Consider the following 26,059-nt stretch of genomic DNA (forward strand, 5'->3'; position numbering starts at 1 on the left):
TCTACAATCTGTTTTTATGTCTTGTTTAAGAATCCTTTGATGCCTTTTTATTCTCTTGTAATTTTACTATGAATGTTTTAGTTTAACCTTTTACGTTTAAGCCTTTAATTCACTTCGAACTGATTTTTGTGTGTGATTTGAAAGAGGGATCCAATTTGTTTTATTTCAGTTCCATTTACTGACTAGCTTATTCATTTTTCACTGATCTATAGTGCTGTCTCTGTCATAAGTTTCCGCACTTTGGGGAAAGGAATGTTGGATTCTGGGTTCTATATGCTGTTCCACCGGTCTGCTTGTCTAGCTCTGCACCATTACTGCTCTCTCTTAATGAGCACAAATGCATACTATGCACTTAAATTAGGTGGGGTAAATACCCCTCCTTTTTTTGTCTTCTTCAGAAGTATTTTCGTTATTAAGCAACCATTGCTCTTCCATAAACAGTTTAGAATTGGCTTGCTAACTTCTATAAAAATATCCATATTGGTATTTATATTGGAATGTATTGAATCTATAGTTTAATTTGTGGAGACTTGCTATTTTAATTCAGACAATTTTTATCTTTTTCTGAACACAAAACGATCTCAGCACATGCTAATTTAGATCATTACTACATCAACTTAGACATGCTACCTATGGCCAGTATTTTAGTTCTCTTTGTTTAGCCTCATAAATTGACAGAATTATAATTTTATTGCATGCAGGTAGAGTTCGTATAGATTCATTCTTATGATTATCATTTTCTTGGCTTACTGCTACTTCTTGCAATTTGGCCCTTTATTTTAAGATTGTATTCTTTCCTCCTGAGGTACACCTTTTAGAAGTTCTTTAGTGGGAGTCTTTGATGATAAAGCTCTGCTTTCTGGTTGGGATTCCCTGGTCAAAAGATAGTTTTGTTGAATATAGGATTTTAGGTTGATATTTATATTCTTCCAGCGTTTTGGGGGTGTTATCCCACTGGCTTTTTGTTTCTAGTACTGCTGGTGAATAATTAGCTGTCAGTGTGACACTCATCTTTGGAGATAGTCTGTCCCTTTTCTCTGCCTTCATATAGGATTTTTTTTGGTCTTTATTTTTCTGTTTCCCTACCATGTGGGTAGGTATGGATTTCTTTTTGTTTATATACCTTGGAATTCACTGCGTTTCCTGAATTCTGACCTATCTCAAATCACTGGAATTTCTCAGCTTTTGTTTCTTTGAATATTTTCTCTCTCCTATTCTTTACATCATCTCCATGAAAAAACTCTAATTGGACATAAAGCAGATATTCATTTATTCAATAAATACTTTTTGAGCACCTACCATGTGCTAGGCACTTTGTGTCTCCAGGGATGTATCAGTAAACAAAACTGACTAAAATCCTTGTCATCATGAAATTTATAATAAAAGGTGCAGTATGTTGGAAGGTGATGATGGCTAAGGGATAAGAGGGATCAAAGTGCTGGGATGGGAAGCAACGATTGTTCCCTTCCTTTTTAAGTTTAGACATAAAAAGTTTTGTCACGATGCCTCATATGGCTTGTTTTGACCTGACCTCATATAAGCTTGAGTGCCCCTCCTTAAACTCCCTTTTATTTAGTGTTGTACCCAGAAATGGATGTAATCTTCCTGAGAGGGTCTCACAATACAGAGTACAGTGTCACCAAAACTCCGCTTAAATAGAATTCTATACTTCTGCTAGTGTTAGGAGCTGTTTGTATTAGCTCCTTTGTTTAAAGTCATTTTATTTACTAATTTTAAAAGGACGCTGATGTTTTTCAGCTATAAAATACGGGTGTCAAATTACATGATCTCCAAGGCCTCTTGCTAGTTTCAAAATGCAGATCGAGTCAGATCCAGCCTTTGTGAGACCAGAACACCATACAAGGTGTTGTGTGAGGGTGTTGTGTTCAAAAAATAATTAGCATCGCAAATATGAAATTAGGTCTTGTAAGGGGCCTGTGCGAATGAGAGGTTAATGAAAATTCTACCATTGTGACACATATTAATATAAATTGCATTTGCTTATATGTCAAATGTCTCTCCATTTTTTGCTTTGCAAATAAATATAGATTACAATAATAAATAGATTTATAAGACGACATAGATTGTGCTGAAATCCATGTACATCATGCTTCAAATATCAGCCTTTGGAGATTCTGTGTCCCTCAGCATTCCATTAGAATCTACTGCCAGGGAACAAATGGCCTTTTTAGACTGTCGCTTTGAGTTTTTTATGTATTTTAGCTTATAATATTTCCTCTTCCTGTGCTCATTTATAATGAAAACAGATGTTAGCTACAATTGTGCATTGTCACTTGTTCATATTTCATGTTAGAATTTGAGGGGGACTACTGATAGGAAAAGAATATTTTGAAATAAAAAAGGTAAAAATATTTTTAAATTATCAAAACAACTCAAGACATTACCATGAAAATCTGAATCCAGGACTCTGTCATATGTATATTTATATGCTTCTATCCGGATCTTTACAATTGCCCTCAAAAGTAAAAGTACTTTTACTTTTAGATAGAGCAAATTCTATCATAGGCAAATATGGAATAAATACTGAAATATATGGTCCAATATTTTGAACTGTATATTGAATAGCTTTTGCACTTTCTGTAAGTAGCACCCACAGGTGATAGCAACACGTGATTTCATTCCTTCCCTTGATGATGATAGGCAGCCCCCTCTCCTGCTGGAACCCTAGGTGTACCACTTACTATTATTTCTTATGGTCTTTTCAGGAAAGCAACACAGAGAAAAGGGATAAATATTAAAATTTTCTTTCCCTGAAGTATTTCTGGGTGAACGACCCCTAAGTTTTCCATAGCAAATAAATGTGGAATAATCTTTTGGTGAAACTGATCCTATTCTAATTTACATCATAAAACTGAAACGTATTAGTACTTTATTCTTAAATCTGAACTTAGAAGTTCACAAGAGAGTGTTAGTATATTCTACGCTAGTATTTCTCAAAATGTATTCCAGAGGTGACTGGATTGCAATTACTGTTGGTGTTTTTGTTTTTTATGATACCATCTAAGACCTACGGACTCGGAATCTTTAGACCAATAAGGAGAGGGAAGGGATCTATATTTTTGTAAGTTCCCTATGTAATGAATATTCAAGTTTAGGAACCACAGTTTAATATCATGATGCCTAACACAAGGCATGCATGCCTTCACTTCCTTGTTGTACATTCATTGCAGACATTACTAATTGATTATAGTGTTCTTTCCTACAGGGCTAGCATAAAGCCACACAATAATACCCAACACCGTGCCAAGGCAGCTGGTTGGCTTGCAATCTAAAAAAGCCTCCCCTGAAACTGCTCTAAACAAACAGTGCTCTTAGGCAATATTATCTGTAAAAATGTAGTTAAGAATTTGGAGACAAACAGTGATATTCTTTAAGTTGCAAATAGATGTCAGAAAATTTTTGCACAGAATGTTAAATAGAAGGCTTGGAGCAGAGTAGAAAGCAAGTCTGAATCTATGCAGGTGTCAACTCTGGAAACTATATTCATGAGAACAAAAGGTAATCATTGATGGAAAAAACCTTAAAAAGAAGATACAGTAATTCAAAGGGCACAGCAAAATGAGGTCATTAAACAACTCTTTAATGTGCATAGTATAAATTATGTTCATACCCAGAAAAGAAGACATTTTTTGTATATTACGTTCAAGGCAGTTTGTGACGTATTTTAGAAAGTTCTCAACCAAGGAAGTTAAAGGAGTGCCTAAATGTAGGTTCTGAGCTAACTGATAAAATTAACTAGAATAATTTTCAATCTTAGGATTTCAGATACTCGTTTTTACAATCCACACTTACTTTGTTTTAGTCATCTATTACAATACTATTTATTGAAGGCATTAATAATAGCCAATATTTGTGCATTATCTTGTCAACATACTCTATAAAATCAAACATTTTGTAATGTGACTTTTTATATAGTGAATTTAGATTTAAATGAGAAAATTGTCAATTTCTATTAGATGACATTTTCCCATTTTTGTTAAATGCTTTTGGTAACTGTAAGTGTAATAATTTCTGAAATAGCAGAGCAAAAATATAAAAAGATATATTTATTGTTTTTTTGATAACAGCACAGGCAGAAATTTACAAATATTTAGATCTTGACTCATATAGTATGAAAAAGACCACTTACGAGTGTTCTAAAGCAAATGACTCTTTTTACAAAAATAATTTTGGCCATTCTTTTTAAAAAATATTTGCTATGTTAACATTAGTACATAATCATAAAAATCTAGCTAATATTTTATGTATTTTTAAAAAAATCATCATTGTGGAAATCTGATGATTTAAAAAAATTTCTTTTAAAAATATATCACCTTATTTTCTATTTAAAATATTAACAAAATTAATTGTTTTTTGTGAAAATGTTGACCTGAGAGACTAGGGAAGCAATTTCAGAGACATTCTTTAAGGGGAATTTCTTGTGACAAATATACCATCAATTTCATGGCCAAATTAAAGCAATTTCTACCACATCGGTTTTAAACTTGCTCTTTTCCTTACTGGAATCTTTGGAACAAGCTCTGGACTTGGGGCCAGGAGATATGATTTTTCAGTATTGGCTTATTTTTGGTTAATTATGATTATAAAGAAAAATCACGTGGCGAACTAAGTATAGTTGGATATAGTGTTCATGTCACAATCCTGTGAATGTCTGGAAAACAAGCACTTACCGCTTAAACATAACTATTTGTGTTTAGAGGAAGAAAGAACTTGAAATGGATTGGTTAAAATAAACGCACATACTTTTAAAGATGATTATATCACATATTTGCAATTAAAACATTCAACTATTTAATTGATAAAGATTCTTGCCTCCCTTTTTGTAAACCATTACATGAAGGATCACAGTAGTGTTTCATCTAAAAACCCATCTAAAGTAGGATGGTACACTGTGTGCTTCCGTAGACTTTAATTATAACTTTTAAAAAAGAAACATTTTAGCTGTTCTTGTTTAACAAATTCCAGAATATTTGACTCTCCTTAAACTTGACTGTAAAAATACTAGGGAATTTTGGGGGGGAATGCTACTAAAAAAGCAAGTAATTTTTTTACTGACTAACTTTAGCTAAATTTAACTAGAATATAATAGTGTCTTAGGAGAATTTTTCCAATTTTGTGAAATGATTCCTTTACAAAAAATCTGACAGCTTCTTTGCCCTTATTTTTAGCTTGACAGCAAGTCCTTAGAATTCTAAGGAGGGTTGACCGATGATTAAATGATGGCTTTGGTAGGGCACGATAACCTAACTGTATTAGAGAGAAGACCTCTTCTCATACTTCACAATGTAAGCACTGAGATTTATTTAACTATATTAATGCTCTCTATTTAAATATGACTAAGTAGTTATAGCTTACCTATATCCATGGTACTAACACAAGTATTTGAGTAACTTTCAATTCTAATCTTTTGTAATTTTTTAGTTTCTTTATTTCTAATGATTCTGACTTACTACTGTATTTTCATGCACGTGGTAACTTATGTGACCTTTTATTGAAACATGTTCTTGTTTAATTCTCCCTACTGTTTTAAAGGAATATTCTTCAGTTTTTCCCACTCTCACTTTATTTCTTGATATTACACAATCATATATTTTTTATCCCAATAACTAAGGGGATATGTAATAATTTAAATTTTATTTCGCCAGATTATAAGGGAGGTAGAAGAAGATTTGCAAATTAGCTTGATTCTATCTTTGTTTAATCTCCTGTCTACTTTGTTTGCATTATATATTTATTTTTGTTGAATATAGTTAATTTTGTCTTCTGTTAAGACTTTCAATCTTTTTAGTCCAACCCTACTGAATAGCTAGGGGTAAAGATTTTACAAATCTCAATTAAGTAATATTATGGTAAGGTCCCTGAACTGTCACAAATTACATTAACAGAAATGAGTTAATTAACTTAACCCTGAAGAATAGCATTGTAGATTGAAGCATCATGGGAGAGAGCAGTGCCTGTGAAACTGGATTTAAGGATTTCTAAGGCTTCTGTCATTCATGGACACATGGCAAGGAAATCTGTTGGAAATCAGCTTCTTCCAGTTGGTTCTGGAGAGTTCTCGTGGGTGGTGTCTATTATTCTCAAGGCTCTGATATATCAAATATTAATGATAGATGAAAAAGAAAATCTCAATCAGTGTGTATGTCTGTCAAAGACTCCCCAATTTTGGAGGGTATTAATTTTCATAGAGAGGTAATTTTTTTTGTAGCCTTCTCCATATTTAATGTACTTTTGAAACACATACACTTGGATGGAAATCTGTTGTCTTAAATTGAGTATCCTATGTTTCCCATCATATCTCATTGAAACTAATATTCAGGATGCAGGGCACTACTATCAGAAGTAAGAACAACTGTGCCTACTTTGATGATAGAAATTTTTTAAGCCTTGGGTGAAGAATTATTGATCCCACATATAATGCATATGAGTAGAAAACATTAATAGATCATGAAATTTCCTATTTGGTAGAGAAAAGAAGAAAAAACCTTAAAAGAAATTTAGGAAAGATGTAAGTGAATCTTATAAAATATTTGTTTGTCATTTTTACAAAATAAATGATTGAGGTAATGTCATGAAAATATGATTATGTGTCATTATTTCTCTTCTAATCACATGGTTATGTAGAAGTTTGTCTCAATATAAGAAATCCTTCTTGTGTTATCTAAATACCTTTCATCTTTACAACCCAGAGGTATTTCATGATATCCTATTTTGCTACATGATGCTAATTCTCCAAAAGTGTATATGTTCCAGAAGCGAACTTAAAATTCCAAAAGTATTCATTGCCTAACAATTCTGATTTTATATTTTTGTCTTTTGTTGCTTATTAAAACTCCAGTTGTATTGACGACTGCTCAGGATTCTGAGAAGCAGATTAGTCCCCCAACTAGTTAAAGGCAAGAGCTAGTGGCCTGCACTTCTTTTTGCCCTTAACTATTCAATTCTCAGATATTGACCAGTGGAACAAGGTAATTGAACAACTAGGAACACCCTGTCCGGAATTCATGAAGAAATTGCAACCCACAGTAAGAAACTATGTGGAGAATCGGCCCAAGTATGCAGGACTCACCTTCCCCAAGCTCTTTCCAGATTCCCTCTTCCCAGCGGACTCCGAGCACAATAAACTCAAAGGTACGCCCATCAGGGACAACTTCAGAACCATTGTGTGGGTGACGGGCTGAATAAGTGAATGGTAAAAACTCCTGTCTTTAACTTGAACCACCTCAATTTAAGGAAAGGTATCTTTAAAAGATCTTTCTTACAAAGGGGGAGTGGCCAAGGATTTTAGACCTGTCTGGATGTTCAGAGGGAAGGATAGCAATAAGGTGTGTGACGGTGGTGTGGGTTGACTATTTCATTGGGCTTATTTATCATCTTGAAATTATTTTGCAGTGTAACTTTAAAAGACCAATGTAATATGCATTGAAATTATTGTTCCACTTCTTTTTATTACCTGGAAAATATTTTCAACACAAATTTTTGGTTGTAAAATCCTAAAGATGCAGGTATTTGAGTTTTATTTGTATTTTATGGAATGCTTAACTACAATTTTTTCACTTTAGAATGACAAAAGAGATTTTACCTACACATTTTATATTCAATATAAACACTTTCATTAATAAGCAATTCTTTCTACTACTATCTCTGCAGTTATGAACTTTAGTAACAAATCTTATTTTCTTTACCTAAAAAACTGGGATAATAATGGCTGTCATAGGATTGGAGACAAGGAATAAATTTGGCAATATGTAAAGTATAATATAAATGATAGGCTCATTCTTATTTTAATTTAGGAAGTTCCAGAGAACCTGATTTTGAGACATATTAGATTTTTCCCCCTGCCTGGGCTCAATTCCTTGAAATCTGTGTAAACCTGTGCAAGTTGTCTAATTTCTCTGTACCTCCTGTAACAAATGAAGGCAGAAAGTGTCTACCTTAGAGGGTCATTGGAAGGATTAATTGACTAAATAATTTGTCGAGCACTTGGAACAGTGCCTGGCTCACAGTAAATGATCAGTAACTGTTAGATATAAAAGTAATAATTAATGCAATAATTATTATTTAAAATATATCTATACATTATCCAAAAAGGAAAAGGATACATGCTTTTGAGATTGTACCCCAAATGTTTGGTAGGCAATTAGTTAGCTACACTTAATTTATAGCTGATACAGACTGAAATGAGACAGAGAAACTAAAATGTGGCGCTGCTCTTTCCCAGGGTCTTAGCATCTCTTCCAAGCTTTCCGCTGGTGAGTTTTAAATGTGCAGCATTGTTTCTGTGTTTGTGACACTTGTATTGCACAGTTGGGTTTCTTCCCTTAGCTGCTTGCTGAGTGGCAACAGATTAAATTATTACTAAATCTACTGTTTTTAAGATCAACCCTGGCTATACGCAGATTGAAGAAGAGCTTGTTCTCTAAGCAGAGGTTTTAAAGATTTGATGTCTTTATGGTGCTAATTGATGTGTCAGGCAAAAGGAATCTTTTCATATGAAGACACTTTTGTAGGGTAACAATATGGAGATGAGAAGGCCTTGATTAAATTATTGGAGATAATTTAAACAGGACTTGTAGAAAAACTATTAAGTAAAATACCATGCTTCAAAATATAATTCCATCATACTGGAGTTTATTTTTTGGCTTTTTAATCCAATTTGAACCTCTATGATTACCTTATATTTGCAAAAGATAAACTAGTCTACATATTTATAATTATTTAATTATAATTTTAATATAAAATTAGAAAATTATAAAGAATTATACAAATAATCAAAGGAAAGAATTTATTCTACTGTTATTAAAAAAAGCATAAAACATTTACTTGCAAATGAAAGAATAAAAGATGAGGAAGGGAAACTTTTTCCTTTGCCTTAATTTGTTCCCTACAAATAGTATTGATCGTGTTTCTTAGATGATTTGGCATTACTGTAGCTCATACCCCTATTGATGAGGAGCCCACCCCAATCCACACCCTTTCTAAGAAAAGAAACATGGGTGGGTTTGATGGTTGCATCTATGGGACAGGGGTGTGTGACTGTAGGAATAAAATCAGTTACAAATCAAAGAGATCTTTGATCAATGAAATAAATAAATACAGCTCTGTAGGGCCTCCAGGGGGTCATTGGCAATGAGAAAGATTAAATATTGAAAGTAAATGTATAAATATTTCTGTACTTTTGTTATTCTTGTGAGCTTCAGTTTGAAAGTAGCAGAAATCAAAAATCAAATATCTAGAATTGAGATCCCCAGAAAAATTATTAATAAAAATAAAAAGTCTTACAGTCTCATTTAACTAGCGATTTTTTATAAATACAGTCATGCACCACATAACAACGTTTTGGTCAATGATGGACTACATATTTGGGGGATAGTCCCATAAGATTTTACCAGATAACCTAGGTGTGTAGTAAGCTATACCATCTAGATTTGTGTAAGTACACTCCGTGATGTTCACGCAACGCGAAATCACCTAATGATGCATTTCTTAGAGCACATCCCTGTTGTTAAGTGATTCATGACTGTATATAAGTAAGTAATATTAATAAATACATGAAAAGTGTATTTATTAAAACATAAAAACACAAGAAAATATTAATGTCTGAGAACATGTGAAAAAATTGATAACTACATTTTAACTGTAGTATAATAAAAATTATGAAAAAATACATAGACAAGACTAGAAGAGAATATCCAATAAGGAGAGTTTTGGCCACTAGATGGTGGGGAAAGTTGGTTTTTCTGGATTTTATGTCTTACGTAATTTCTAAATTTTCCATAATTAACCTGCATTTCCTTAAAAATCAGAAAAATTGATAAATAAAAATTGGTACATTTCCATGGACTCAAACACATTGCCTTTTTCCTAATTTAGCAAGCCAATCTAGATTTGTTCTCTTTAATTTGAAGTTTTATCATATATTTGGAACAAATTGAATATTTTCACTGTAAAACGTTCAGATCAGTTTGGAACTACATTTTCTGAAAAATTTCATGTATTTTTAGAGATTAAAAACTGAATGTCCTTTAGCAATGTAATTAAATGCACTTACTGATTATCACCAGATGATTTTCTTTTTGTGTGCCTGGCAGCTACACTGTACCTGGCACACAGTAGACATTTAGTTATTTTATAAACTTAACTAGATCCCCCCATCGATTTGATTACTACGTCTTGTGGATTCTTTCTCTCAAATCTACCCCTTCTTCTGTCTCCTTGAAGCTTCTGCTCCTGTTCAAGTTTCATCCTCTCTCCCTTCCTCAAAAAGTGACCCCTCACCTCCTTGCCTCCCTCTGGACATTGCTTTATCTCTTTTCCCAGCTCAGAAAAGCTTTTAAATGAGCACTCTCCACCCACTTTAACTTCCTCCCTTTTAAAAACTTTATTCTTTTAAATTTATTTTTAATTATACGAGCAATACATGTGCATATTCTCCCCTCCTCAGAGGTAACTACTATTTTCAGTTTGTTGGTTACCTTGCAGACATTTTCTACGCATTTGTATACGTACACAGAGAGGCAGGGAAATGTTTGCTGTTTTAATGGGAAGGGGCAGACTACACAAATGGCATCATGATCTTCAGATCATCCTGCAACTTCTTTTTTCACTGAACAACATGTCCATGTGAGTACATATAGACCCACGTCTTTCTTTTGGACTGCCAAACAAGTCCATGATGCAGTTGTGCCATAGCTCATTTCATTGTTCTATGGAAGGAAATGTAAACTCTTGTGAGAAGTTTTTCCTTCCACAGCCAATGCTACAGCGAACATCCTTCCTGGATGCTCTTCATGAGCATGTGCAATCGTTTCTCTAGGCTGTCTACCTGAAAGCGGACCTGCTGGGTCAGAAGGTATTCACATTTTAATAGATACTGCCCAATTCGCATCCAAAAAATCTGTACCAATTTACGCTCTCACCAACATGAAGGAAATTACCTGGTGTGAGTAGATAGTATACTATCTTTTACTTTTGCAAGTCTGATCAATAAAAAATATTTTCTTCTTCCACTATGCATTTCCCTAATCACTTGAAGTTACCTGACATTTGGAAAGAAGGTGCTAGTTGGTCTTGTTTTCTTAATTTCCTTTCCCTCCAACAAATTTCTTTGCCAAAATGAGAATTTTACTAATTGTTTTTCTCATTCATCGTTTCAGCCAGCCAAGCCAGGGACTTGTTGTCAAAGATGCTAGTGATTGACCCAGCAAAAAGGATATCTGTGGACGACGCCTTACAGCATCCATACATCAATGTGTGGTACGACCCTGCCGAAGTGGAGGCGGTAAGGCACAGGCTTATTTTACTTTCCTTCCACAAAAATGTCGTAGCAACTGGATGCTTAGTAGTGAAAACTGAAAGAGAATTAGAACCCAAAAGAACACATGAAGGACCTTCATAAAATTCCTAAGTCACAAAATTATTTCCTTCCCTTCTAAAAGTTATTTTCTTCTACCTAGGCTTTAGACACATTTCTTTTCAGGATTTCCTATGAGAGATGGTGATTTAGTCCAGCAATCCTTAGCTGTCCATGAAACAGTTCCTTTTGTTTTCGTTAAATTGTTGGCATCACCAGCATCTCCTCCTTTTGTTTAATTATTAGCCTCTCCTGATGCTAAAGTAGCAGAAAACGTCATAGACGACAAGTTGCTTTGCCTCTATTTTCTTTTTTTTTTTTAAAGATTTTATTTTTTCCTTTTTCTCCCCAACGCCCCCCGGTACATAGTTGTGTATTCTTCGTTGTGGGTTCTTCTAGTTGTGGCACGTGGGACGCTGCCTCAGCGTGGTCTGATGAGCAGTGCCATGTCCGCACCCAGGATTCGAACCAACGAAACACTGGGCCGCCTGCAGCGGAGCGCGCGAACTTAACCACTCGGCCACGGGGCCAGCCCCTGCCTCTATTTTCTTGATAAGATGCCTGCCATTAGTAGTGTGGTACTGAGAACATATTGATTGTTGAACTTTCCCAGGCCATTGGTGGCTCTGTGAAACCTTGCATGAATTAGGTGAGAAAAACTGGGTATTCCAAGAAGAACATATTTCAGGTTGATTCTAAATTGACAACCGTGGTAAGGTGTATCTTAAATGCAGACATAGTTTAAGAATCTTCTCAGAAGCATAACTCTTTTTTATTTTTGTACTGTTTTTCTACCACTTAATATCTTCTCTCCAATCACTTTCTTACATCTTTGCCTTTTTCTTTTTCTCTGTGTGGAGCCATGCAAGGGGTATTGTTGTTGCCCGTGTGTGTTCTCTAGGCCTCCTGATGGAAATGTCCTTTTGTCCATCTTTTAAATGTTACTATCAGCCATGTTACCCTTTCCCCAAAACATCAGAATCTCCTCAACTTCTTAGAATACCTGTGCTAAATGATCTCATTTTCTTTTACATGATACCTTCAAAATACTTTGCATTGGTTCTTAACCTTCTATTTGAAATACTCTGTTGGTTTGTTTTCTTGTGTCCTTCTCTGTCCCCGAGTATTCTTGCTCCAGCATACTTTGGCTCTGCTTCAGCCTCCTCTCCTCTGCTTCAAGTGTGCTTGCCCATGTCAGAGATGCTAGATTCAACTAACATCTTTCTTATCCCTTTGTTTTTCACTGGAGAAATGAGATCTGACCGATGGGAGTGAAGATTAGGTAGAATGAAACTTTGTAGACATATATTTAAAAAGCGACTTTTCATACTAACCCTATCCTTAAGCATTCAAAAATGTCAGAGAAGACACTTCTGTGAGAAATGAGTCTCCCAAGCGTGGAAACTGAGGTGGAACAGTCCTTGACGACATTTTCTTAAGATCTGTTCTCTTAAGCAGTTTTACAAAGATGTTGAAATTTCAGTTTGCTTTGAATTAATTTTTTGTCACTTGATTTAATTCTTATAAAATAAAATCCCTAAAATTTAATATTTCTGAGTTTAATTATAATACTCTTAAAACTAAAAATCTAATGCTCTTATGAGTAAATTGTAGAGTCTCTTCCAGTCTCTTATTCTTGGGAGGTACTTTCTAAGATGTTCTTCAGGTGAAATAAAATAATGAAGTAAGTAAGAGAAAGTATGATTATATATATGTGAAAATTAAGTATAAGAATTTTTGCCTCTGATGATTTTCAAGAAAGCACTTTAGATTATGTTGATAAAAATTTTAGAGAAACATAAATTGTTTGAAACTGTTTCTCCTCCTTTATTTTGATAGTTCGACTCATGTGGCACATTTATTTTTCTTTACATCTAACGTAATGTGTGTAATCTGTTTTTAATGGATTGTGGCCTACAGTCTAATTGGAGTCATAAAGTCTGCACTTGTAATTCACTGGTAATTATGTTGCCTATAAAAGAGACAGTTGCTTAGAATCTACAATAATGTATTAATGAATATTATCAATGAGTTTTTAAATTTGTTTCAACATTTTATGAAAAATTCCTTTGAAGGATAGAAAGATGAGATTTAGGGTACTAAAATGGCTAGAACCTGTTCCTCAAACATTTCAATATTGACGTGCTGGGGCATGGATCGCAACAACACAATTTTAGGAGAAGGATCTGATAGAGCCTGAAAGTCTAGGAGAAGGGTTCAATTAATACACAGAAGAGCAAGCACGTATTTAACATCTAGACTGGAACCGTTGGTTATAGAGGGGGAAACATGTTTTCCTTCTGTGTCGTAGTGAATACGTTGGAATCCTGACCCTGGGACAAGGACAGTTCATGACTCTGTGAAATGTATTATTGAGGTCACAACTAGGAAAGACAGATCCTGAAGATGCTAGAAGCAGTGGCCAACTATGCTTTCTGCAATACCCTTAGAATTAATGCCTTTGTTATTGCGTGTGAACATATATTTAAAGTAAAATGACGTTTCTTTACAGATACATGGCACAGCTGTAATGGAGTGATAGGTTTTCTGCCAGGACCGAGAAGACTGTTTTGCAAAATAAACTTTGGCATGTCTCTATAATCCAAGTAAATGGAAGTATCAAATAATGAGAATTTCCATGATTAGAAGTCATCCAGGAGATCTAAGCTCAAGCAGCTTTCAAGTGACTCACATGACGTTAGAGAGGGAAGGAAATTCAAAGATGAGAGGAAAGAAAAGTAAATTTCATTGGAAGAAAATAGAGGCAAATGGAGAGCGATAAAGGAGAAACTGCAAGAGAATGTAATGTCTTCAGGAAAAGTAGACAGGAGAGTAGAGAAATGCTATGAGTACTAATCTATTAATCATGCTGCAAGCTGTCTTATCACATGTTTCCAAAAGTACCAGATGAAAAGGGAAGAGCGTATGAACGCTGTCATAACTCTGAGAGAGAAAATTACTCATGTAACCGTGAAGTTGAAACTTTAAAGAATTGAATGTCAAGGTTAATAGTGATCTGTGTAATAGACATCAAGATTTTGAAGTTACAACTGCTCAAATTATTAGCAAGTTCTTGTTCAGATAATGTTCACACCAACAAAATATGTGCCCCAAATAGAGCACAGAGGCCACATTTAACATCAATGCTGTTTCATGAAACAGTTGGAAGGCATTCTAACTCTGTTTCAGTATTCATAAAGAGGGTGAGGATGTGATACACAAACGCTATTTATTGAGTTGTATGCATTTTCACAGGTATGAAAGATGGGTTAGGTTTGAATTTCTGTTCTGCCACTTCCTAGCTAGCTTTGGTTAAGTTTCTTTTCTTTTTTTTTTTGAGGAAGATTAGCCGTGAGCTAACTACTGCCAGTCTTCCTTTTTTTTTTTTTGCTGAGGAAGCCTGGCCCTGAGCTAACATCCGTGCCCATCTTCTTCTACTTTATATGTGGGACGCCTGCCACAGCATGGCGTGCCAAGTGGTGCCATGTCCACACCTGGGATCTGAACCAGTGAACCCTGGGCCGCCGAGAAGCGGCATGTGCGAAGTTAACTGTTGCGCCACTGGGCCGGCCCCTGGTTAAGTTTCTTAACCTTTCTGCAATTCAGTTTTTTAACTAAGAATGAGGAACAGCCATACTTACTGTACAGTGTTCTTCTGAGAATTTAAGGAGTTCGTGTACATAAAGTGTTCAGTACAGTACCTGGCAGCCAGTAAGGATCGTATAAATTATTATTATTTTCATTATTATTACTATTACTGTTGTGACTTTTACATGCAAAGCTTTACCACCTCTTGATGTTAGGAAAGAGATAGATTTGGTGAAAAAGACCAGCTGACAAGAAACTGCAGAAATATTCTACAACATTTAAAAAAAAATTAATCGCTGAGAATGATCTGATTCCTACAACAACATTTTAAAGTATTGGTCCTTTTTTTGCTGATGTATACAGACCTCTGCCTTGCCGAGGGTGAGAGAATTCAGTGCCACAAGTCTAAACCAAATAAAGATAAATTATATAGTTTGTAAATCCTATTAAAACCACCCTTATGAACTAGGGGATATTCAGGGCTGTCTGGGGGAATCAGTTTCAATATCCTCCCTGGGCCCTGTTGGAGGGAAATATGGAAATGACGATCAGTTGCCTTGTTTCTTACCAGATTCTTGAGTTTAGCGACCCTGCTGGGGTGAAGGGTGGCCTTCAGCCTGCAACCCCCCAGGAGTAGGGGTCTGGAGTTCCTGTAGGAGCATTTTCGTGAATTGCAAGCTGAGAAGGAGTTGATTAACTATGTCTCAGGGCGGATAAAAGGGGGGCTTAAGGAGAACATGAAATGCGACCATTTTTTAAAACACAGTTTTATTTCTCACGGAGACTCCAGAGCACTCTGAGAAACTCCTGAGAGCAGGAGCCTCACTAATGGCTTCTGTAATGGTTCTGCATTGCTAGGGGGAGAGGAGATATGCTCAGCCACCGAACCAAAGACATCAAAACCCAAAGTAATCCTCATAAAGAAGCTAATTAAAAATGCATGGGGTCAGAGAAGGACATTTCTTTATTCCACAATTAATGACAAAAGGAAGAGTCAGGACCTGACACTGGAATCATCGTCTAAGGAGGGACTAGGTACTAGGGGCCAGGCTCACGGCCAGCAGTCATCAGTCAGACTCACTGTTGTGTTGAAGGCTCTGTCTCAGAGAGGCCCACAGTCGTCCTAAGTGGTCAAAACATTGCTCTGGCAATCTGGACAGAGGGGCAGGTTGGACCAGCCAGGCAGCTGGTATCTAAGAACTTTGTTCTTTAGTGCGCTAGCCCTGGGTACTTGAGAACCCAGAGGAGGAGTGACAGGCAGCACAGGACCTTCTGCATGGTAGCCATGTCAGTTACAAGAGAGAATGCTAGGACAGAGGTTGGAACATGGGGCTCCAGCTGAGGAGCAGACTGAGAGGTTGGCAATGTTTTGGGTGGGAATGTAAGTACACATGCCATCCTTATAGAGACCAAGGGAAAAGCTGTGACTAATCCAGCCAGTATGAGTGGAGCGAGGTGAAAGGGAAGTAAGCCCAGTGCTGAGCTTGTTTATTATTTCTTACCTAATTCCAGATTAATTTGGGAATTGGGACAAGGCTGGGTGGAGAACAGATCCTGAGTTAAACAGACTGGTCTTCAGATTCCCAGTGAGAACATTACCTGGGAAACAGAGTAACACTTACATGTATTAGTGCTGAAGTTCATTGAAAACAAGTACATGGAAAACATAAGCCCAGAATAGTCAGTAATGTTACACATTTGCTGTTTGTTTATAACATAATTAACAGAGTCTTAAATGTTTTACTAATATTATTATTTACTATTTCATTACTTTAGGGATTATGTTATTTTTTGCCTACAATAAAAGAATTTATAGGAACAAGCTAACCTGACTATATTAAGCTCTTTCATTGCAAGGCCATCATAGATTTCATGCCCTTTTGAGCAGAGTTACTATCTGACATTATTTTAGTCATCTTCTTGTCTGCTGTTGTATCTTATTGGTCATTACCAAAGAGAACACATGGAAAGGATGAGCAATCATGCAGGAAGTATGCAATATTTTCAATCTTCTTGTGACATAGATGTGTAAATTTTGATGTTATGTGTGTCCGGAAATCTGTTCAAGGTAAACCTTAAGTGAGAGCTTATTATTGCAGAATAGTTTGGTGCTGCAGTTCAGCAAATATCAACATTCAGGTTTATCAGCTCTACAACTGTGAGCAGCCACAGGGAGGCTGGACCAGAAACCAGGATGGGGAGAGTGAAATAGGCAGGGCGTGGGATCAGAAAGCATTGAGAAGAGAATCGGAAGCCTGCGGTCGAAGTAGCACAGGTTCCAGAGCTTGGTCTGAGCAATCCACAGTGAGAGCTGGCACAGATACGTGGACAAATCTGATAGGGCAGGCGGATAAGACCAGTTCAGGAGAGACATGTGGTCTAAGCTCAGAGGTCTGAGCAGATGCCACCCTAAAGGGCATTTAAACAGTGGCAAAGCTGAGGATATTTTCCAATTGCAGAGCAAAAGTCAAAATCAGATGCTCTTGGAACAACCCTGAAATTAGCAACAGTGGGATGCCACTACCAACACCAGTAGAGGAGATGGTCTATTGGAGCCCATGGGTCCTTCCCAGTCGGAGCCGGGGTTACAGACACGGAGGAGATACAGCTGCTTCTGGAAAGAGGAACGAGAGAAACGGCCTGGCTGCTCCCCACTCTCTCCATCTCCTAGTACTGTCTCCCTCCTGTTGGCTGAGACCCGCCCTAGGTCAGCTGATAGGTGAGCCTGGGAAATGCAGCCTACGAGGGCCAGCTCGTCAGACACAGAACAGATAAAGGAAGAGTGAGGATTGTATCTGTGGGCAAATAGGCCCAGGGCTGGTACTCACCTATTCATTCTTTCCTCGTTTGCAGCTCTAAAATCCCTGACTAGGTAAAATTGGAGTAACTAACTGGTCAGGCATACTTAATATGAAGAGAAGACTTTGCCTGTTGGAAGGGTCGCTCAGGGGCCTCACTGGGTAAAAGTGAAGAAAACATTACCCCTAATAACTCCTAATAACTTTTTCATTTCCTCAGGTGTCTTGTGATTTCTTGGCAACTTGATAGTCTTGGCATAAGAGTGTTTCTCATTGGGTTTCCATCTGAATGTGTGTACTTCCTTCCTTTTATATGCTGGTGTCACTTTTCCAGTGTTTGTTCTATGGTTGATGGCCTGCAGCTAGCTGAGCCAATGTTGGACGCCATGTCCTTGGGGGAATAAGGGAGCCAGCCATCTGCTTTCCTTTAGGTTGCTTTAATTCTACTCTTCCTGTTGCCAAGTAGGTAAAATACACTAAAAAAGACGTCTATCGTTCTTTCTTCTCACTCACTCTTTGTTATTTCTTCCTTCTTTGTCTTTCCTTCTCTTCTTAACATTTTCTTTTTTTTTATCCAGCCCCTACAAAGCTGTTCACAGAGGCTTTGATTATTTGTTAACAGTTTAATATTTATTCATTCATTCTATAAATATTTATTGAACCCACACTGTGTGTCCAACACTGACCTAGCTGCTGGTGAGTCAGCAGCAAATTTAATAACAAAAAACAAGTTCTCTGCTTTCATTGATCGTCATGCGTTTTTATTCAGTTAATAGCTAATGGAAATTTTTATTGACTGGGAATCTTACAACATCATCTTTGAACATAAATTATCTGTCGTATTTACTATTTAACTTGTTTAGTGTAAAATTTTCTGAATGTTAAGAAGAATCTGTAATAACTTGTTCATCTCACTGTTAATCAGTTATAACTAAATTGCAATGACTATCTTCCAATCTTTAACCTGATGTGCATCAATTGCTTGAAGATATTTAACAAATTATGTTATATATTTAACACAGTATGATCATCTATCTCTAGCCGTGATTTTTAAAAACCTATTTGGCTTTGAATATAAATCAATGTCTTGACCAGGTTTTAGTAACTGAAACGCGTAGATTACTATTGAATAATCAAAGAATCCTGAAGTTGATATACTAAGTAATGGAAAGACTTCATTTATAGTTTAAAGGTTCATCTATAAATATATTGACTACTTGGGGCCTTCAAAGAAAATTCAAGTGGTTAAGGGTGATGATGGGGAGTTATTCTCCTTTTCTACTTCTAATTCTCTTAAATCTATTTTTATAGTAAAAGCTAATAACATTTGATTATGAATACCATGTGTTAACTTGCTCTGTTAAACCGACTTCATGAATGAGTTATTGTTTGTATTGTCTTCATTAACTACGACTTAGCCCATTGTCTTCCCCTGAATTCTCTTGAGTCCATAATAAGTTCCTAAGGCAATGTGGTAAAGAATAGGCTTCTAAATATATTCAATTTTAAATGTATTAAATACATTCTGCCAGACTCAGAATGTATAAATTTAGGAATAAGAAAAAACATTAACTAGCATGAATATGAATTTGATGCATCTAATGTTCAAACAGTTCATCAGTAATTGTCCATTTTTTGGCAATAAGCCACTGAATAAAATGTATGTGCTTGCTTCAAATACTTTATAATCTCTTTATTAAATTGGTGAATCTGAGTTTAACACTGTTGTGTTAAAAGAGAAGTATCCAGAAGAGATGATTTTAAATGAGTTATAAATGAAAACAGCTCTCTGTATAGGCCGTATCTGTCCCATTGGGAGGAAAGGAGATTAAAGTCTTTATACCTGACATTTCCCTTTGGTGACTAACATCAAAAGGTGAAGGCATGTCCTCAAGATAGCTTCTGAATAAGAAATCAATCTGAAATTCTGAAACTACTGTTTCTGTTTCCTGATTTCCCCCATGGGATACAGACACATGCTTAAAACAGTGAATAGATGTTATTTTTGTTTGTGTCTAGTGTGCCTGAGAAGAAAGCCAGTTTGGATGTGAAGTTTATAATATAAAATTTAATAGTAACTCTCAAGCTGTAGAAAGGACCTTTTAAATATTTAAGTAAACATAACCTTCAACACTTGAGTTACTTGAGAATTTTTTTGTAGTAACCTGAAAATTTTTATTCAGGAAGAAAAATTCTATTTCACCAAAATAATAAGATAACTAGTTTCTCTTAATGTATAATAAGTAAAAAGCCTCCCTCGCTTTTCATTAAAACAAGAAAGACTTCCTGGTGCTTTGTCCCTGTGTATGACCCAGTATTTATTAGTGATATTACTGGTTTGCTTCTTGAGCTATATAGGTACACTCATTTCAAATATGTAAAAAAAGAAATCCTCTTCATTTTTCTTTTTACCATGTTTTTACCCCACCCAGGATTTAAATTTGGAAAACTTATACAGAGTTTTTCTTTTATCTTTGCAACTAGACATATCACTGTATATGATAAAGCAGTCAGTTGAGTTTTCTCGGGAAAGTCCCACGTGGAAGTTTTATAAAGGGAATTATTCTCAGAAAGATTTCTCAGGTTGTTTTTAGCATTTTAAGAATATCAAACAAAAATGATATGTAAATTCTCTTAAATATTTTCACAGGTAGGACAAACTACCCCATTTCAGAGTCAGGAGAAGAATAATTAACAATGGTATCTGAAATATTTAACATTAGTGATTTAATTTCCATAGTATGTTATAGCATTCATTATGTGTTTTCAATATGAAAGTCAGTCTAAATATTTCCCGAGTGCCCATCACTGGTCTGGTCCATAATCTGTGTGCAGGTCACAGGTGACCTTTTTTTTAAAGAGTTGGAATGATGAAGAGGTTACTGAGTGACGTTGTAAGGTGAAACATCGTTATTCTCTTCTTTGCGTTCTAAAATTGCCATCATTTAAATTCTGTTTTTCAGACTAAATGTTCCTATGAATTCTTTTAAATATGATTTGTTCTACTCACACAGAGTTAATAAAGCGGCTGAACCGCTCTCTCAGCTGTTCCCTCCATCTGTCCTGACACAAGGACTACCTCTTTGAGTCTTATGATTTCTTATTATTGCGGCATGCATCACGCTGTGAAAAAGCTATGCGACACCCTGGCAGGCTTAATTTGAGAAATAGTTTAGTGCCATCTATCTGTCATGGAAGACCCTTTTAGTGTGGAGTTGAACTCAAGTAGGTTTGTTATACTCAGAACATAGACATATTTAGAGAGAAGTAGGAAGAAACATGAGCTACAATGGGTATGCATTTGATTCACTCCAATTACGTGTTTAATTATAGAAAGAGCAATTCATATTTTGTGATTCTCATTTGCTTGGCGAAAGTTAAATTAATGTCTCTAATTCCTAATATCTGCCATTTGTGGAGTCCTGAGTTTCCATCTGTTCATGCTGATGTATGCTTTCAGCAGCAAAATGTGAGCAATTTACTAATTGCCTTCCAGAGAAAATATAACTTCCATTACATTTCACATGCCCAGTGTCTCAGCTGTTAAAGTGAAGATGTCTTTTGAATCACATTGGGGTTGTTTTGATGCCATGTATTGTGTTGGTGGGAGCTTGTCAAAATGTTTGCTGTAGATAGATTTAGCCACCTGCTTTTAGTGGCCCCTCTCCCCACATGACTCCTAAGAAGAATATGTACTTCACTCAAACACTAATTCATTTGTCGCTAATTTTAGCAAATTATTCTACTGAAGAAAAGCGTTCTTCTTGATTTCAAATCATTGGGATATTCAGAATCCACTGAACAGATAAGGTTCTCGAATGTCAAAGCTCGAGTAGTTATTAATAGTTCCTTCTCAGGAAATACCTGTTTTGCTGACTGGTAGAGTCTGTGCTCAAGCTTTTCTTTTCGTATATTACCTTGAGCCCTTTAGACAGTGCATATTGATAATATCTTGAATAGACCACGGGAGGAGAATTCTTTTAAAAAGCTGGGGAGGGAACAGAAATTATTTTTCTAGAACATTCCACATCTGGTGCTCTCTGAAAGGCTGAGTTATAATGTCCTGTCAGGCTCTTCCAAATCTATGATTTTTTTTCTTCTCTTCTAGTTGACTTCCTAGGTATTGTGAGATCCACCTACTTAACTCAAAGGAGTTGGCAATTGTGAGAGTATATTTTATTTTCTTAATATTTTCATCCTGGAAAGAAAGAGATTATCCAATTGCGGCATCTGCCTAGGATCCAGTAGTGTAATACCCATAAAGAGATAAGCAACGAAGTCAATGTGGGAACTTGTAAGGTGTTCTGGCAATGAAAACTTACCAAATTTTACAGTGAGAGGAAAAAGAAAAAGAGGGGAAAAGAATAAAAGTGAGTCCGAAGAGAGAACCTCTGTTAGCTTTGCCTTGAGATAAGTAGAGGTCAGAAAAATGGCTAATCTCTGGGAAACGTACCTTATTTGGTCATTTGCATTCCTGCCTTGTGTGCCTGCCTGAAATGTTGCTAACATAATCAAACTAGACTGTTCCCTCCCCACAATTTTTTTTGTCTGTCGTAAAAGAATCTCCTCTCAACTATTGTGTGCATAAGTCCAAGGGCAACTGTAAGGCACTCCTACCCATTCTCCTATCTTCTGAGTGTTTTCAGTATAGAACCTTTGCTGATAAAGAAACTGATACTGCTCTGCAGAAGTGGTGATGTTTTCTGCAAGGCCCACATGTTCATAATTATATGTAAATCTTGTAATTTAAAGGCCACCTCCGTTCTATCCCCAGCAGTAATACTTATTTGGTGGGTAGACCTGTTTAAGTTTCTAAATCTGCTCTGTTTGCTACTTAAAATGTTTTTCTTTGCTCCATCTTTACCAGATTTGATGAGGTTTAATTACAAGTTGAACTTTTTTCTTTTTAATATTAGCCCTGAACTAACATCTGCTGCCAATCCTCCTCTTTTTTGCTGAGGAAGATTGGCGCTAAGCCAACATCTGTCCTCATCTTCCTCTAATTTTTAAATGTGGGATGCCTGCCACAGCATGGCTTGATAAGCGGTGTGCAGGTCCGCGCCTAGGATCCAAACTGGTGTGCCTCACGCCATGGAAGTGGAGCACACGAACCCAACCGCTACACTATGCTACCGGCTGGGCCCCATGTGTTGAACTTTTTAATAGTATGTTCTCTTTTTGTTAAGATCCCAAAATATGTACATGCCCATCCTGCACAATTCAATGTAAGGAATGCTTGTTGCATCCATGTGCCATGTTGATCACTGTACCAGAGCTAAAGATGCACAGATGAGGGAGATGTTTCCCTGCCCTTCAGAGGTCACAGCCTGGCACTGAGCTTGCTTATCCTGGGATTCATTTACCCCTGGAGATTCCCTGGATAGGCTTCTGAAAGCTTGTGAAAATCATTCCATGATTATATGCCTATAGTTATAAACGTACATCTTCCTAGGGATATAGCTCATGGGCTGTTTGAGATTTTCGGAGCTTTTACCTCCCAATTTAATTCTTAGTATTTTTAAAAGCACCAGTATGGTGGACAAAGTTTTGGTTGAGGGGGCTACAAAAATAGGGATAATTTACCATTAAAATCTCAGCTTATTTCCTTGAGGTAATTTTTTATTTGTATGAAAAGGCTCTTTCATCTGTAAAGGTCCTACTTTTTTTGGGAAAGGGATATAAGGGAAAGTGACAGAAAAATATAAAGCATTATGCTTTTAGTTTTCATTATTATGATTTTTAAAATTTATTGAAAGTAAGAAAAAGTTTCCTGTGGTTTTGGCAAGTTAAAAATGGCATTTCTTCAAGAAATGGAGATTAACAGCCAAAGTCTAATTTTCAAGTAGCCAGCTCATTTCTTGTGCTATGAAGCTTTCAAGGGTTTGGTTGGCAGCTTGGTTCATAGATCTCCATTGGCATTGTTTGGCAATTGACATCAGAGTCCAGGAGAATGACAGGTCCAACTTCCATCATATCTTTCCTCCACTTTGTTTCTCCTAATTACGGACATGCTTCCTTTGCGCTATCCGTTTTTCTCTGCCACATTTGTCTCCGAAGATTTTTGTTTGTTTCTTTGTCCATTTTCTGAGAAGGTGGTTATGTTGTGTATTGCAACGTTAAAGTGAAACAAACAAGGGAACAGCAAAAACACATAAAAAAGCCTAATTTAATTTCTTCACTATGCAGGGGGAACATAGTGTTGAATTAATCAACCATCTTGTTTCAGAAATCGTGCTTAGAGTTGGTTATGCTATCAAGGTTAGGAGGTAAATTGAGCAATTTCACATTCTAGGAGAGAAGGGAAAAATAATTAGAAAATATAATCCTTAATGATGCTGAAAATGAATATGTGTGGTCATGTGAAAACAGACAGTTATTAAATCTGTAGGATTTATTTTGGCTTTTTTTTAGCCCCAAATGAAAACTCTAGAGATAAACTCAGCATGTCATCAGAACTGTACTAAAACTGCACTGAAAGTTTGAGAACCTGCCGAATCAGAAAAAGGGTAGGCAGGAAGCATTCTTGAGTGCTAAATCATGGTAACCTTCAGATTCAGGGAAAAGGCTGGATCTGAACATTTTCTTCCCAAGTGTAGAACCATTTCTTAGGCCCTAGGGCATCCATTATATGTGAGGAAAAGCCAGAATGGATTCACCCAACGATGAGACAGAATATTGAAAAGGTTACACTCCCTTTTTATAAGTCTATTAAAGGTTTATGGTCTTTCACAGAGTATGTGCTATAATAAAATTATTATGTCCCTTTCTAATGGCAAGACAGTCGTAAGAATGATAAAAACCACTTCCATAACTTGCTGCCTGGTTAATATGAGACTCATAGGGTCATTTGTGGAATATTGGCCCACAATATGTTGTAAAAGAATGGAATTTATTGTTTATGAAAAATACTTTTAATTGATAACCAAAAGAAATTCCTCACAGTTTCTTATTCCAGGGAGAATCTGATTTCCATCTTTGTGTGCTTTTTGAAAACTGAACTCCTTTCATGCTCCTCTGAAAGAAGTGAGAGAGAAAATAGCCATGCCTCAGACACTTTTTCTGAAAATATCTTATCTAAGATGTTTGTTATTTTGGACTAAGTTCTGCAGAAAGCACTTTTGATGACTTTGTTTCATGACATATGCACCAGAATGCTGTTTTCCAAGTACAGCAATCTGTCACCACTTCCTTTTCTGAAGCAGGCTTACTCATGTTTCCTGCTCCATTGCCTTGTGACTCCAGGTAAATCCAAAGAAAAGTTCATTCCTAGCCAGAATTCTTATCCATACACTCACAGAGAAGTTCTTGAGTGATGAGTAGTTGCCCCACAAATGGAAGGCTTAGCAACAATCTAAGCAAAAACCTTGGCTTGCCATGAGTTAATTTATAATATTGTGGCATATAATCTAGTTTCCTCAGACCAAGGGGTCCTGCGCAATGGGAGAAATCAAAGAGCTACAGAGCATGGAGATCAAAGTCATGATGCATGGAAATAGTAGAGCACAGTGGAAGCCACTCAGGGTCCGCAACTAGAAGACCTGGACTCAAGACCCCATCCTATCTTGGACAGGTCTACTTTGTTCACTCCTTAAATTTTTATTGAGCTTCAATTACGCATGGCCATTGAGGATTCATTAATTATAATAATAAAAAGATCTGGTTCCTGTTATTTAGTAGCTTATAGTATAATAAGATTGTTAGACAATTAAACGAGAAATTATAACCACTCTGGTAAATTCTATGAAAAGGGAAACACAGGTGCTACAGAAGCCAAAGGAACAATGTCTGGCCCATCTTTTAGCAGACAGAAGAGGCTTTCAGGAGGAAGAACAGTCTTAAATGGGACCAAAAGGATGGGCAAGAGTTAGCCAAATCAAAGGGAGATGGAAGAGTGGGATCTTCCAGACAAAAGTAGCGGCCTGCCCAAAGGCCAGGAGAGGAGAGACCTTCCTGGGGTCACCTGAGGAACCGCGAGGTAATTCAGTGCCCAGGGAAGAGAGTGGTGAGAAATGTACTCAGAGACCAGGTCAGAAAGCACCTCTAAGTCCTTTCCAGGGTGTACCCATGCTGAAGGCAGCGGGGGCGGGGGGGGGGGGCGCCTGCAGGAATACTCAGAGATATGTGTTTTAGATTGACCATTCTTTCTGACTGGCCGGATGATGAATATGAGGAGAAAGACCAGTTAGGAAGCCAGTGAAGTAGTTGAGATAAGAGATTCTGATAAAATTAACTTCAATGACAGTGGGGATGAAAGCAGAATGACAGCTTCAGATATGTTTTTGGTGGTGTAATTGCCACA

At 36.4% G+C, this 26,059-nt stretch overlaps 1 protein-coding gene across 4 annotated transcripts in view; it reads left to right on the forward strand.

Annotated features, from left to right (window-relative positions):
* The window catches only part of MAPK10 (mitogen-activated protein kinase 10), a 295,415-nt gene that overhangs the window by 241,493 nt on the left and 27,863 nt on the right, over positions 1–26,059 (forward strand). For all 4 annotated transcript variants that reach the window (XM_046656779.1, XM_046656777.1, XM_046656778.1 and 1 more), the window contains 2 exons: positions 6,970–7,152; positions 11,178–11,302. In XM_046656779.1, the coding sequence (XP_046512735.1) occupies positions 6,970–7,152; positions 11,178–11,302 (308 nt within the window). The remainder of the gene's footprint in view (positions 1–6,969; positions 7,153–11,177; positions 11,303–26,059) is intronic.

This window comes from Equus quagga, chromosome 3, assembly GCF_021613505.1.
Source record: "Equus quagga isolate Etosha38 chromosome 3, UCLA_HA_Equagga_1.0, whole genome shotgun sequence".
In the NCBI taxonomy this organism is placed as follows: Eukaryota; Metazoa; Chordata; class Mammalia; order Perissodactyla; family Equidae; genus Equus; species Equus quagga.